This window comes from Echinops telfairi, unplaced genomic scaffold (genome assembly GCF_000313985.2).
Source record: "Echinops telfairi isolate 266 unplaced genomic scaffold, ASM31398v2 ScPeMD7_4225;HRSCAF=4972, whole genome shotgun sequence".
Lineage (NCBI taxonomy): Eukaryota > Metazoa > Chordata > Mammalia > Afrosoricida > Tenrecidae > Echinops > Echinops telfairi.
In genome coordinates this window covers 9,099,297-9,114,536 of record NW_022108124.1, presented here as the reverse complement: position 1 = coordinate 9,114,536, position 15,240 = coordinate 9,099,297, and the positions used below count along the sequence as shown (strand labels likewise).

At 38.8% G+C, this 15,240-nt stretch overlaps 1 protein-coding gene across 1 annotated transcript in view; it reads left to right on the top strand.

Annotated features, from left to right (window-relative positions):
- NAALADL2 (N-acetylated alpha-linked acidic dipeptidase like 2) overlaps nt 1–15,240 on the top strand; it is a 779,627-nt gene that overhangs the window by 384,192 nt on the left and 380,195 nt on the right. The window contains exons 7-8 of the mRNA XM_045294988.1: nt 2,413–2,505; nt 5,732–5,937. Of these exons, the coding sequence (XP_045150923.1) occupies nt 2,413–2,505; nt 5,732–5,937 (299 nt within the window). The remainder of the gene's footprint in view (nt 1–2,412; nt 2,506–5,731; nt 5,938–15,240) is intronic.

Genomic DNA, 15,240 nt, shown 5'->3' with positions numbered 1-15,240 from the left:
GGGATACTCGACCACAGGGTGGACGTGGGATACTCGACCACAGGGTGGACGTGGGATACTCGACCACAGGGTGGACGTGGGATACTAGACCACAGGGTAGACATGGGATACTAGAAAGATATTCAATCACTGGTAGAGATAATGTGTCATCTGCCAGGGTAGTGTATGAAAAAGAAAAGGGTGTGTGTGTGTGTGTGTGTGTGTGTGCGCGCGTGTGTGCGTGTACATGTGCGCACGCATGCGTGGTGTTGGGGTGGAAAGTCTGTCTTTAGAAATCAAAAACCTTGGCTCAGAATTTTTATTATCTTTGTGATAGAGCAACCCATCGCCAAAAGAGAAAAAGTTAGCATGAAAATTGTTCCCTATCTAGAGATGTCCCTGGGATGTTTGGCAAGAGCAAATGTAATACTGGGAAAATTGTATCAGAGAAATATGTATCACATGGAGAAACTAGTTTAATGTCATCCTGAGAAAAAGACTTTAAGAAAAAAGTGTGCTGAGAATAAAACAAATAATGAACCTTATAAACTAGCCTAAACACTATTGTGGGATAAATTCACCATCCTGTTGGGAAATTGTGGGATAATTTCATAAATTCACCATATTTGTGGAAAAATTTCATGTGGCTCAGTAACTAACAAGAAAGCATATAGGTCATATGATAATCACTCCTCATTTTGGGGGCTTTACCCACTGCACCTGCATATGGTACTCTCTGCCCATTAAATAGGAGTTCCACATTCTTTATAGCTAATATTTACAAAGATGATTATGCCTTATCAACTGTAATAGTTACTTATATGGTCCTAAGACAAATTCAATTAGAAAGGCAAAAAACAATCATTCTTCAAGCTGGAACTGAAGTCACCCCCATGACTCAATTTTAAGAAAACAATAGACAGACCATAACCCCACTGGGTAATGATGCACTCCTTAGAACAATCAGCCACTTGAGATCAAAAAGTTAGCAGTTGCCCAAGGACAAAACTCAGAAAGATCAGGAAAGGAGAAAGACTGGAAATGAGAAATAGAGAGGAATTAGAATAAGCCCTGTTACATTGCGGACATTGTAATAAATGACATGAAACAAGTCCGTATGAAAAATTGAGTGGAAAACTGATCTGCTCTGTAGCCTTTGCCCAATTTGACATAAGGGGTTAATTTTTTAAAAGAAGCATCATATACAGTAATTACATACTGAGACAAAATCTAGCCATCCCACCTTACAAGGGGCCTTCTGGGTCATTGCTTCTAAGGCTGATTTGTTTGTTCTTTGTCTCCAGTACTTGGAACCTATTTTCAGGAGAAACTAGTCCCTAGAAAAGGACAGCGTGCTTGGTAAAGTGGGGATTTCATGAAAAAGAGGGAGCCCTCAATAATGTGACCTGACAACTTTAGAGAAACAAATCCACAGCAACTCATATATAAGAGAGTTTTATGTAAAGAAAATGTGCATCACGAAAACATCCCAACCCAATGCTGCCCAAGCCCACAAGTCCATTAACCCATTAACCCAGCACCAGTCCACAAAGTCCTCCACCTCACAAAACAGGCAATGATGCTGACTGCAGGAGGAAAGCTGAGTCAGTAAACGAATAAGCATCTCAGCACTAGCAGGAGTCTCCACACGGCTGCTCCAGCACCCAGGGCTGCACATCGGGATAGGTCCATGAGGCTTCTCCTTGGGGATGTCTTGTAGGAAGTCAGTCTTGCAAGCTGAAGCAGGGAGCTGCTAAGGCAGCTGCACCCTGGTGCGACCATCACAAAACAAGAGACCTGAGAACTAGAAATGCGAGGCTCACCACCCATTTATCTCTCAACCTTTCAATTAGCCCCACATGTGATTATTGGCCAGGCTGGCACAATTAAGTAACTCACACAGTGACTACATCAGTAGTCTCAAACCAAACAGGCATGTGGTTGGTGCAAGCCCAGGCAGTGGTCGTTCTGTTGCTATAAGTTGAAAAGAACTCGATGGCACCTAACAACAAAATATATTCATTTTTAGATGATAGAAAAATACTCAGTAATCGTTGGAAATATTTTAGCTGTTGTGTGTTGAATCCCTTGTTTAAAAATGTGAGTTATTCACATTTTCATGTGGTCTTATTGTGTGTGCTCCTATGTTAAACCCTATTTTAGTTTGGAATGGGAGATTTAGAATGTTATGTCTCTGTACTTCTATGAGGCTAGCAATTGCATGTTGTCATAGTTATCTAATAAGCATGTAAAGTAGAGAATATACAAAGTACTTAATAAATAGTTGCCTAGAAACTATAACTTGATGTGATCATTAATGCTGTGTCAACACAGCAGATTGTGCTGTTGACAACAGATAAAGAAATTATAATGTTTTAAGGGGAAGAATATATAATAAGCATCTATTAAAACTGTTTTTTGTTTCCCCCCCAGAAATAAGAATTGTTAACATGCAAGTGCAGACAGTCACAGAATTCAAAACAATTACAAACGTTGTTGGATATTTAAAGGGCTCAACATCTCCAGGTAAGTATGGTTGAGGAGTTAAAACCTTTCCCTTTTATGAAACTTCATAGAAAAATATCATATATTAATTTGATGCAACTAGAAGTTCATGCCACTCCAAGCGGAAGTCACTATGAAACAAAGAAGTGATCCGCTAAATGTTCCTTTCTACTAACCCTCTTCAAAAGTATATCTTTGTAGAATGTTGTTGTTAATTTTGTGTGCCCTCAAGCCTATGCTGATACCTAGCAACCATACATGGCCAAGTAGAAAAATACTTGCATTTCCAAAGTTGAAAACTTTATGGGGCTGTTGGGTTCGTTCAAACTGCCAACTCTCAGTTAGGATCTGACCACTTCCTCATTGAGACACCAGGGCTACTTAGTAAAAGTGTTAAAACTAACACAATTATAGGATATTAAAAATAAAAATGAAACAAACAAAAACCAGTTCACCTTCGGTAACCTGCCATTTGTCTGGTAAGAAAAAACACAAAGATCATCATTTTATTTTATTTACCAAACACTGTTCAACTTCTGATATTTTTATGAGGCAAAGATATTTTTAAAAAGAGAGTTACTTTAGATGTGATGATGTTTAAAACAAAATGTTACAATATATAGCAACATTTTGCTTTTTAAATATGAAAGCTTAGTAATGTTTATTAACAATTTAAAAATCAAATCTACATTTTAACTCTTCAATATTAATATATGCCCCTTCTCCCATTTTTCTTCCTCTTATAGCTGTGCACATAAGACTTTTCGGTTTAGAGGCAATGTAGTAAAATAGCATCCTTGTTAGTCTTAACGTACTTTTATGACTTGTCGTGGGGCTTGGCTTGTCCTTGCACTGATAACTGCAAGGTAGGCAGTTCAAACTCACCAGTCCCTCTCTGTAGGAGAAAGATGTAATATTTTCTGATTCTGTAAAGTCTGGAAACTCTAGGGTGTAGTTCTACTTGGCCCTACAGTGTTGCTTTGAGATGCAAAAAAACCTCAATATCAATGGGTTTGATGGGCTTATTATTTTCTGTATAATATGCATGCTTGCCAAACTTTATTTAAAATCTGTACAAGAATATTATCTATTCATTTGAAAGATTTAAAATTTTAATAAATCTGAAAATGAAAAACATCAGTAGTATGACAATGCTTTTTAATTATGGTTTATTTTGAATTTGTAATGCTGGTGGTCGGGTGGGTTATGTGTTAACCTTGAGTTCAGCAGTTCAGACCTAACAGCCACTCTGCTGGAAAGAGTTGTGGCTGTTTCCAAAATGGTTGACAATCTCAGCCATCCTAGGGAGCGGTTTTATCCTGACGTAAGGGGTGGTCGTGCTTCAGAATCTCTAACCTTGATAATAGGTTGACATTGTTTCAATATCTGTGTGAGGAATTAAAATAACTTTATAAAATGACAGTTTTCATAAAGTAGTTTTTGATCCTGTGAATTCAAGGGTGATCAGAGTAATTTCTCTATTCATGGCACACGTATTGCATTTGCTATGTGGCAGGCACTGTTCAAAGCGCCTTACAAATAACATCTCATTTGAAACACGAAACAATTGAATAAAGCACACACTCATTCATTCTTATTGAACAGTCAAGGAAATGAAAATCTACCAAGCCCCAAAGCCAACTCACAACCACTTTGTGTTTCTGAGACTTTAAATCAGTGGTTCTCAACCTTCCTAACACTGCGACCCTTTAATACGGTTCCTCATGATGCGGTGACTTCCCCAACCATCAAATTATTTTTGTTGCTACTTCATCACTGTAACTTTGCTACTGTTATGAATCAGGCAACCCCTGTGTAAGGGTCATTCAACCCCCAAAGGGGTCGTGACCCACAGGTTGAGAACCACTGCTTTAAATCTTTATTGGAGTAGATAGTCCTATCTTTTTTTTTAACGACAGAGCCCTGGGTGTTCTCACACCACGGACCTTGTGGACAGCACACAGTGTGTAACCCACCACCCCACCCGGGTCCCTGCATGGGCCATTTGAAAATCGATGGTACTCAAAGAAGACAGCTTGTATGAGGGCCTTTGTGTCCTATTAGGGCATTTGGAACAACTTGATCAAATCAGTTGAACTCAGTTCTTCTTACGGATAGCATGCACCAACAACACAGTCAGTAAAAATTCTGGCCTTATGGAATGAATCTATCTTACCATGGTCAATAGTAAGTGAAGCAGGCCATATTCGTGAGTCAAAAAGAAGATCTTTCTTGTAGGGAGTCTTATAAACGCTGGTGGTGTTGCAGGTTATGTATTGGCCGGCTAATCTCAAGATCAGCAGCTCAAAAATCACCAGCCATTCTGAGAGAGATGTGGCTTTCCACCATGATAACGTTACAGTCTCAACAACCCACAAGGGCAGGTCTACTGCGTCCTGTCGGTCCAGTATGAGTTGGAATTGACCTGATGTTTGGGGGTATTGTGTGTGTCTTCATGACTCTACTGGACAGAGTACAACTGTCCCTGTAGGTCTGTGAGGCTATACATCTTTATGGGAGTAGTAAGCCTTGTTGTTGCCCCCCATCAGACAATGGTTTCAAACTGCTGACCTTGATGTCAGCAGCCCCTTGAGTAATATAATACACCACCTGTAAGTTTAGGTTGTAGTAAGTCTAATGGATTTGGATGATTGTATGAAATAAAATATCTGAAAAAAACACATTTTACAGCTTTTAAATGACTTCTGGTGCGTTTTGTTTGCTTGTTTGTTTCAGAGAAAGGAGAGAGGACTAAAATTATATCCCGGAAGCTGTAATTAATTCCTTAAATTTCATTTGTTGCAAAATCAGTCCCCGACTACCACATTTTTAATATTTACAGCTACCGAATGACTGTTTCCTCAGATATACTAATAGCTCATTACTATTTACTGAGCATACACACATTGTTTACAGGACACTTCCCCCTATGATTCTGAAAAAAATGTTAGATAACAGTTTCATTGTGGCATATTTGTATACTTCATTAATTAATATGCAGCTTGCAAAAGACAGTAATGTAGATCTCAGCTTTGGATTCATAATTGAGTTCAGCAGCTGCCTCTGTTTTGATATACACAGATGTGTGAATCACGACACTGGACGAAAATGTTAAAGTAGTCTTAATTATTAGAACAATTTGGCTTAATTGTTGCTCACTTGTGCAAGAGGATTATGTAAATGTTATTACATTTATTGTTAAACTTTATGTTTTCTTTTAATGACATTTATTTTATTCTCTCTCCAGATCGGTATATCTTCGTTGGCAGCCACCATCACACCCCACACAGTTATAGTGGGCAAGCATGGGCCAGTAGCACTGCTATGATCACAGCTTTTCTCCAAGCCTTGATGTTAAGTGTTAAGAAAGGATGGAGACCTGACCGCACTATTGTTTTCTGTTCATGGGGAGGAACCACTTTTGGCAACATTGGCTCCTATGAATGGGGAGAGGTAAATTAATCTGTGCCTTAATTACCATTCTTTCACTTTTTCTGCTGAAAGTACAAAGTGAAACTTTTGAATTCAAGTGCTGAAAGAATGTGCAACCAGGGTGTCATATCTGCTAATTTGTTGTGCTTACTTTTCAAAAATGAGGAGAACTTAGAAAAGAATGAGTTGTGCCTATTCCTGGAAAGAGCTATAGTCCTGGAAACTCAGAGGGGTAGTTCGACCATGCCCTGTAGGGTCATTGTCCACTAGAAGGCAGGGAGCAAGGGATTTTGAGTTTATCTTATCTGTACTGTATTGCTACCATAGTACTTACCTTTGGATCCCTGGTACCATAGTGCTTTATGTGGTGGGCTGCTAGCCACAAGGTCAGAGGTCAGCAGTTCAAAACCCATGCTGCTCCTTGGAAGAAAGTGGAGACCCTAATCTCACGAAGAGTTACAGGGCACTTCTACCCTGTCTTAAAGGGGCACTATGGTGGGGAATGGCGGGATGGCAATGAATTTTGTTGTTGATGTTGTTTGTTTTGAGATTGTTTACTTGGTAATTGAGATTTACCTTAGACAGCAAGTCTAAGGTGAGACTTTCTACACTGGTAAAGAGAGCTTCTTAAAGTAAGGGGCCATTCCACTGTGCCTGACAGTGTCCCTGGGACTCAGAACTAAGTCAGAGACAGTGAGTTTGGCTTTATCTCTTCTTTTTTCACCATCAAAGTTGAAAGGCACTCAAGAGAGATATATCTCTAACCCTTATTTTTAACTGCCTGGGAAGGGTCTGCATCCCTAGTGGCATAGTGGTTACCAGTGGGGCTGCTCTCCATAAGGTCAGCAGTTCAAAGGCGCCAGCCCCTTCTCAAGAGAAAGCCTGGGCTTTCTGCTCCTGTAGAGTTACAATCTCAGGAACCCACAGGGCGGTTCTACCTTCTCCAATGAGGTGTCTATGAGGCTACATCGCCTTGATGGACATAAGTGAGTGAGCAGCTACCTGGAATTCAGAAATTTCAACTTCTATATTAAATGCTTATTGCCTTAGCAGTGGTTTCATAAATGACGGACATTGATTCAAAGGAGTGATTTCCTCTCTTCTCCCTCATGTTTTCACTCCCTCTACTCCTTTTTTATCTCCCTACCCACTTCCTCGCTTCGTACTTACCTGTCCACTTACCTACCCACCTACCTATTTCTGGAAGCCTTTGTTCTGAAGGAATTTAGAAAATACAACTAAAACATGTGTAGCTTTTAAATATAAAACACAGATATGTTTGTTTCTCACATGTGTACTGTTTTTAAATAAAATTAATAAGTGATCATCGAATTTGTGTCATACTAACTATATACAAAACCCTGTAGAATTCTTAAATATTTTAATTATTTGATGACGCTTTAAAGAATATCAGTGAAAATATTCAAATATATATGTACATATATATGTACATATATATGTATACATATGTAAATATAGATAGATAGATAGATATAGATACATTGCAGTTGTTGCTAAGAAAGTAAAACTGATATTCCACTAGGTTTGCTCCCTCTACTTAAAAAAAAACATAAATAAAAAATCTGAGGTATCTCATAGGAGATTTTCTTGTTTCATGTTCTTTGTGCAAGTCCTCAAAAAGGATGAACTACATAGTCAATATTAGATAAACTATCAAAAATATTAATGTATAAAATTATTATGTGTCTTTTCACTTGAAGTTAAAAAAAGTCTGGTAGATGAGAAAAAAAATTACAGTGTGTAAAATTCATCAAGATTCACACATTGCAAATTGGAATGCTTTTCCATACGCAAATTAGTGGTGTGAATGTTTGTTCCATATTCAAACGAATGAATTCAAATGAACATATTCCATTGCTAAAAGAATCTCCTTAAATTGGTAGCTTTGTAGGTAGGATCAAAGGTGCAATAGCTAAAGCAACCTCCCAACTCCTATTCGAAATGATTTACTTTAAAGATACCAAAAAATTAAATGATAATTTGGGGAATATGTTCATTTTCTGGTGATTTTATTAATTCATCATGAAAGCAATGATTTCCCTTTTTCTCTCTTATATTATGTAGCTGTCTAAATATCTAGTAACTTTCATCAGCAATTCATGTTCATCTTAAATTTACGTGTATATTTCTAAACTACACTTTCAAAATATTAAAAAATAAAAACTATTAATAACCATTCATTGTTTTAAATGTAAATATATCAAACCCCAATGCATGAGAAACTTCAAAAGTCTTTAAATCTTTTTGAGTGTCTAGTGTCATACTCTTAAATGGAATCAGTAGGAGGACTGGACATTTATGAAAGAAATTTTTCACCCGATGAAGTAGATAGGTGACTGGAATTCAGGCTTTTGTCTTATCAAGAGAAATACTTACTTTTGGAAGCCGTAAGGCATCAGAGGCATGACAGGAGCATTTTATTTAGAGAACTGTCTATAGAAGCAAACTGTACCAACCACACAGCTGGCTTCCGTATTTCGTGGCCCCCCTCCAGCCCGCTCCATGCATTTGGAGCATTCCCATGCATATGAGATTCTCAGGAACTTCCATTAGGATCGCCAGGGGTTCTGAGAAATTTAGTCCCAAGATGTCATGGATTTCACTCATGCTATATCCAAATCTCCACTTTCAGGACTTTGATCTTTCTCGTTTCCACCTTGAGAGATGTCGTACACATAATTCTTTATGGGCTCAGAGGTGGAGGGCTACCCTTCTCTAGGTACTTCCTGCTTCCATGGGGTATAGAGTATGACCACCTTGTCTATATGAGTATAAATCTCTGCTAATCTATTCTAGATTAAGGGGAACAAGCTTTTTGAGGTAGAAATGCTTGACTTAAAACTGAGTCATTAAGAGGCATAGGCTTGTACATAGTTGTGTTAGTCTGGGTAGACTAGAGAAACAAATCCATAGAAACTCATATATATATGAGAGTTTTGTACCAAGGGTAATTGTACATTAAGAAAGCACCCCCCCCCAAAAAAAGAAAGAAAGCATCCCAGCCCAGTCCACCAGTCCAAGCCCATAAGTACGATATTAGCCCATATGTCCAATACCAATCTATAAAGAAAGTCACTTTTAGACTCACGAAAACACATTCAATGCCACTAAACACAGGATGATCACAGGCCAGTGGGTATAGGAAGTCTTTGGATTCAGTGGCTTTGTAAGCATCTCAGTGCTGGCAGAGGTCTCCATGTGGCTTCATCAGCTTCCAAGGCTGCATCAGAGTAGGTCCACGTGGCTTCTCCTGAGAGATGTCTCCCCAGAATTCAGCCTTGTGTCTTGTCAGTAGAGCGTCTCACAGGGAGGAAGTGAAGAGTCTCTCCTGCCTCTAAGGAGGAAAAACCAGATTTCCCAGAATTCTCAGGAGAAAGCCGTGCCCACACAGAGACCTCATTGACTATGATCCAATTGACAGACTAGATGTCACCCCTATACTCTTCATCCTCAAATTGACAAACGATTATATAACTACCACAATAGTCTAAGTTTACTCAGGATCAACAATATCTGTTGTTTCAGATAATTCTGTAACAGTCACATCAAAGGTTGTCCTAGGGGACATTTCCAAAATCATAATGATACAAAAGAAAAGAGAGCTGAGGAATTGATTGATAACCCATTATTGTTATGTGGTATGTTTCCAAAAGAACCATAGAAAATGAAAACAACATAAAGCTATACCTTTCTCCACCCCAATTTTCATCTCCAAGATTCTTTATGTAAATTTTATTGTTAGGAAGGGATTTGTTGGTCTAACAGTCTGAAATAAAAAGGCAAGGAAAGTTAAATTCCTACTTATTAATTTTCTAATTCTGAGGACTCTGTTAAGCTACATTTCCTCGTGTGTGTGTAAATGTGTAAGTCTGCATCTATCTCTTCCTGGAAGCACACTACCTCTCCATGCTTTCCCTAGGATATTTCTTGACCACCTGCGTGGGTTAGTGGTCAGAAACATGTACATCAATAGAGTACTGAAAATGGCTTTGGGACTGATTGAAGACATTGAATGGACATAGGGCTCTGTGTGCAGGTTGCAGTTTTCTGTAAAACAAGTACCTTCTGGTTCCTGGTACTGATGCATTTCCTCCTCTTGATTCAAAGTGGAAGACAGCACACGGATAACGAACCCGGCCTTTAGCTGGGCTGAAGATGGCATAGCCCACAATTTAAATTCACAGTGGTAGTTTTCCACTGCATTCTATCTCATCTGTCTTCACCACGTGACTTTGTAGTGTTGACCAGGGCCTATGTTCATCACCTTGGTCCAAGCCATTGTTTTTCCTCTACAGCATGTGAGGTAGCAATGAAAGATAATACTATGAGTGGAATGCATATTAAAAATCCTTACTATCCTTTGTGAATTTGGCCAAGTTCATGTTCCTATTGCTGATGATAGCAAGTCAAATAAACCTGGTGCTTGTAGGGTATTATAGTGTGTAGCTATGGGCCCCCCTGTATAATTCTGTGTATGACCTCTCCTACCTTACCTGTACTATTTACCATGTGTCACAAGCATGTTGACGACTGCACAGACTCTTCTTTGCTGGCCTAGTAAAATAAAAGCCAAATGTGCCGTGCCTCAGAGACAATTCAGCTAAAGAATTTAAGCATTGATGATGTATCCCCACCCCTTAGTGGCTGTGTTTGCTATTTCTCCCTTGGTTATTGATAATTTCTTAAAGTCTGCTCCAATTCAATGATAACATCACTAGGGATTAAATCACTCAAAAATGACCATCCTCAACCTGAGTTAGACTAAGTAGTTTTCTTAATATTCTTATTTTACAACGTGCAATGCTGTAATTTTAGCTAATTTGTTGTAACGTTCTCAGTACCATGCACCTAAATCTCCAGGCACGTCTTGGCACTGTGTGACAACACATAATTTCTCTCTGAAAACGAAGTGAGGACATTGTTTTAGGAACTGTATATCACATAAGTAATAAATGAACCCGACCTCAAGGGAAATTAAAACAAGGGTCTTAGAGGTAGTGAGGTTACTGAATGCGAGTCATAATTTAACCTTAATTGGATTAGGTAAAAGCTTGTACAATTTTAAAGTGGGGGCAGAATTAAACGATAGTTTAAAATGGGGTTCTTATGGCAAATGCGGCACTCCATCAGATGACCAGCACCTTAGTTCAACAAAAGCATTCTTAATGCAATCATACATCCTCCTAAAAAGCAAAGGGTACCTAGACATGTAATTAATGTAATTCACCTTAAAAGATATAACAAATAGTACATGTGGGCATAATCAAATTATATTTGTAGGTGAGTCACCCATCAAGGAAAAGGATATCAGTGTGAGATTCAGGAGGGGCATAAATTCCACGTCCAAGTCTCTGGCTGGTTTGGCCATCAAGTCAGGAAGCTGGCCTTTTTAGGGGAGCAAGAGGGACCTAAGATTTTATGCCCAGTAATTTTGCAGAAATTTCTACTTCTTTCACTTATTCACTATGGCATGCATAACGTACAAGACAAGGGCAGACGATGATAAGCTGGCAACTGTGTGATAGAGCTAAACGGAGAGAGTTGAATAACTTAAGAGGTGTCCTAGTGGTGTAGCGGTTATGTGTTGGGCTGTTAATCACAAGATCAGCAGTTTGAAACCACTAGCAGCTCCTCACAAGGAAGACAGGGCTTCCTACTCCTGCAGAGTTACAATCTCAGAAACTCACAGGGACATTCTACCCTGTCCTAGTAGTTTGCCCTGAGTTAGTACCACAGGTGGTGGGGAGGTAAGGTTTCATGATTTTAGGGCATTTGGGAATAACTTTCTTTCTACCTTCATTAGGCACTTCAGTAAAAAAAAAAAAAAATTAAGATGCGTTTTAACTCCCTTTGTCTATAAGGACCTGGTTTAATGAGAAACAAGAAAAATCCTATAAAGCTTTCATGTGGGTAGACCACTACCCTCTGCTTTCTCTAAACTTACCAGAGAGATCCATATAATTCCTGGACTTCTCCCCAAGTCTCATAATTCCTTTTTGATGTCTGGAAGCAGATCTATCAACTGGGATGGTTTATACATTTATTTCTTTACACGCTTTTTCCTGTGGGATTCTTAGGATACCTATTAATAGGTTTTATTTATAGCCTTTTGTAACTTTTAAAAGAAAAGGCTATAGGTTATTTTAGGGGACTTGGTTAACCTTAGCTAGTTTGCTATTCTATAGAGTGCATTTTCCGGGCCAAATGTTCCCTCTGCCTAACTTATTACACATAATATCAGTTTATGTTTACAGTCAGAGTACTAAACATGTCCCAGTTCTAAAGGATGCATCCCAGTGGTGTGAGAAATATTAAACCTTGGTTTTTCCCAACAGAAGGAGAGCAGAGGAGATCATGGCAATGACCTTGAGCAATGACCTCTACCATGCTGTGAACTTGCTTGGAGAGAATGCCCCTCCTCCAAACTTAAGTTTCCAGAATTGACTGGCCTTTACTGGGTATATCCTACTACTCTCCTCCCTTCTGGTGAGGTCTAATTGTCTGTCCCCATGGGTGTGAAACTTCTCCCATTCCCTCCTCTCTTTGGGTGCCTTTTCCCTCCCTCCTCAAAGGAGCTAAGGGGTTTAGCTCTGGCTTACTGCTAAATTCCTTCAAAGGGGTCAACCCAGTCATGATGATCATTTGTGTGGGTTGGAAATTTCTTATAAGAATCACAAAGTACACTACACTTGGTCCATTTGTTCCAAAGTTGGTGGGGGAAATGGCCTGAGATATAATCCCACATCTTTTCTTTATGCCTTCTGAATCATGCCACGATTGATTCCGACATGCAATGGCAACGTTCAGCAAGACAGAACTGCAAATCCTCATGGGGACAAGTAAAGTCTCATCCTTCTCCCAAGGAGCTTGTGGTGGTCCCCAACTGCTCATCAAGAGTAGCCCAATCTTAACTCACTAAGCCACAAGCACACCTCACCTGTGTTTAAAGAGATAGGTACCCTAATGTTTGAATTTATTTAGAATTTTGGGGATAGTAGGGATAATGTGAATTCAACTTTCAGATATGAATATAAATAAAGTGGTAGCAAATCTTTTTCTAAGGAATTACGTACATACAGAGGACACTATTGAAATGGCTGCAATATTCCCAGACAGAGAACAGAGAGGAATGCCTATTTAGTGGCTACTTTCTATTTTTGTATCAGCTGTAATTCGTAAGACCTATCATCACCTTTCAGATTCTACTAATCTTGATTTAGTCCAGTAAGCTCCAAGTTCAGTCCTTTTTATAAGCAACTTTTGTAGAAAAATTTTGGTTAAATGTCTTGGTTTCACAAAGTAAATGCTTATCTGTAGGTGGTAAAATTTGATATGGTCATGGTTAAATAATAATAAAAATCACACCCACATACAAACTTTGAAAGTTTTAAGTGGCAAATTCACAAAGCAATGTCAAACCAAAATAAGTTAAGCAAAAATTGTAAGGCATGGAAAATGAAAGATTTTAAAAGCTGAACACTTTCAGCTCACTGCTATTTTGGTAAAAAAGTATTATCATTTGTTACATCTTGGGAAAGATTTGAAGGGTCAAAACTATAAATCATAAACTATGTAATATCCATCTGGTCTATAATAATCAGGTCTGTCAAACTTCGACTGAAACCAGAGATTAGAAAATTCAGATGCTAAGAACAGTCTTTGTATGTTAACTAATCTCTAGCCTCCTCAGCCTTTTCAGTTGTAAATATTAGAAGGCAGCTCTTGCTCCTAGACAAGGGACTATGTGCCAACTTTTTTGGCCTTATGAATAAACCCACTAAAATCAATCTAATGGTATAGCTGTTTTAACATATTTCATTGTTGAAACTTACTCTTATAATCACACTTTAAACATAAAGAAATGACCATATTATTTAGCAGTCGTCAGGGCTAATATCAAATATTGAGACAATTTAAGTGCATACCTTCTGAAATTTCTTAAGTTTGCCAAGGAGTTTAGAGAAATGCTGCCTATAAAAACCAACAGTTTGGGATGGATCAACTGAATTAAGGAATGCCAGGAAGATCCAAGAAATATGACCCAAGAAACAAAAGAGCTTTGACTTTGATGAGTGAAGAATTTGTGTATTGGGTTGAGAAACTAGATAAAACTTGAAATGAAAGCTACAGAAATCGGGATCTGAAATAACACTGCCTTTTCAACTTTAAGTGAAAATCTTAACCTAACAATTTATTAGCTCAAAATGTGCCAATTTTTTTAAAGGACACTAATGAGATGAAGACAATTTTTAAAATCATTTTATTGAGTGCTCAAACAACTCATCACAATCCATACATATATCAATTGTATAAATCACATTTGTACATTCATTACCCTCATCATTCTCAAAACATTCGCTCTCCACATAAGTCCCTGGCATCAGCTCCTCATTCCGCCCCCCCTTCCCAATCTCTCCTCTCTCATAAACCCTTGATAATTTATAAATTATTTTGTCATATCTTACACTGTCCTACATCTCGCCTCACCCACTCCTCTTTGTCCTCCAGGAAGGAGGTTATATGTAGATCCTTGTAATTGGTTCCCCCTCTCTATCCCACCTTCCCTCCAACCTCCCGGTATCGCCACTCTCACCACTGGTCCTGAAGGGATCATCTGTCCTGGATTCCCTGTGCTTCCAGTTCCTATCTGTACCATTGTACCTCCTCTGGTCTAGCGAGATTTGTAAGGTAGAATTGGGATCATGATAATGGGTAGGAAGGAAACATTTAGGAACTAGAGGAAAGTTGTATGTTTCATTGTTGCTACACTGCACGATGGCTCATTTCCTCACCATGAGCCTTCCATAAGGGGATGTCCAGTTGCCCTCATTCACAATGATATGATTTTTTGTTCTTTGATGCCTGATACCTCATCCCTTCAACACCTCATGATCAGACAGGCTGGTGTGCTTCTTCCATGTGGGCTTTGTTGCTTCTGAGCTAGATGGCTGCTTGTTAACCTTCAATCCTTTAAGACCCCAGATGCTATATCTTTTGATAGCTGGGAACCATCAGCTTTCTTCACCACATTTTCTTATGAACACATTTGTCTTCAGCTATCGTATCTGGGAGGTGAGCACACAATGATATGAATTTTTTGTTCTTTGATGCCTGATAACTGATCCCTTCAGCACCTCATGAACACACTGACAGGTGTGCTTCTTCCATGTGGGCTTTGTTGCTTCTGAGTTAAATGACGGCTTGTTTACCTAAAATTCTTTAAGACCCTAGATGCTATATCTTTTGATAGCCAGGCTCCGTCAGCTTTCTTCACCACATTTGTTTCAATGTCCATCTGCTACC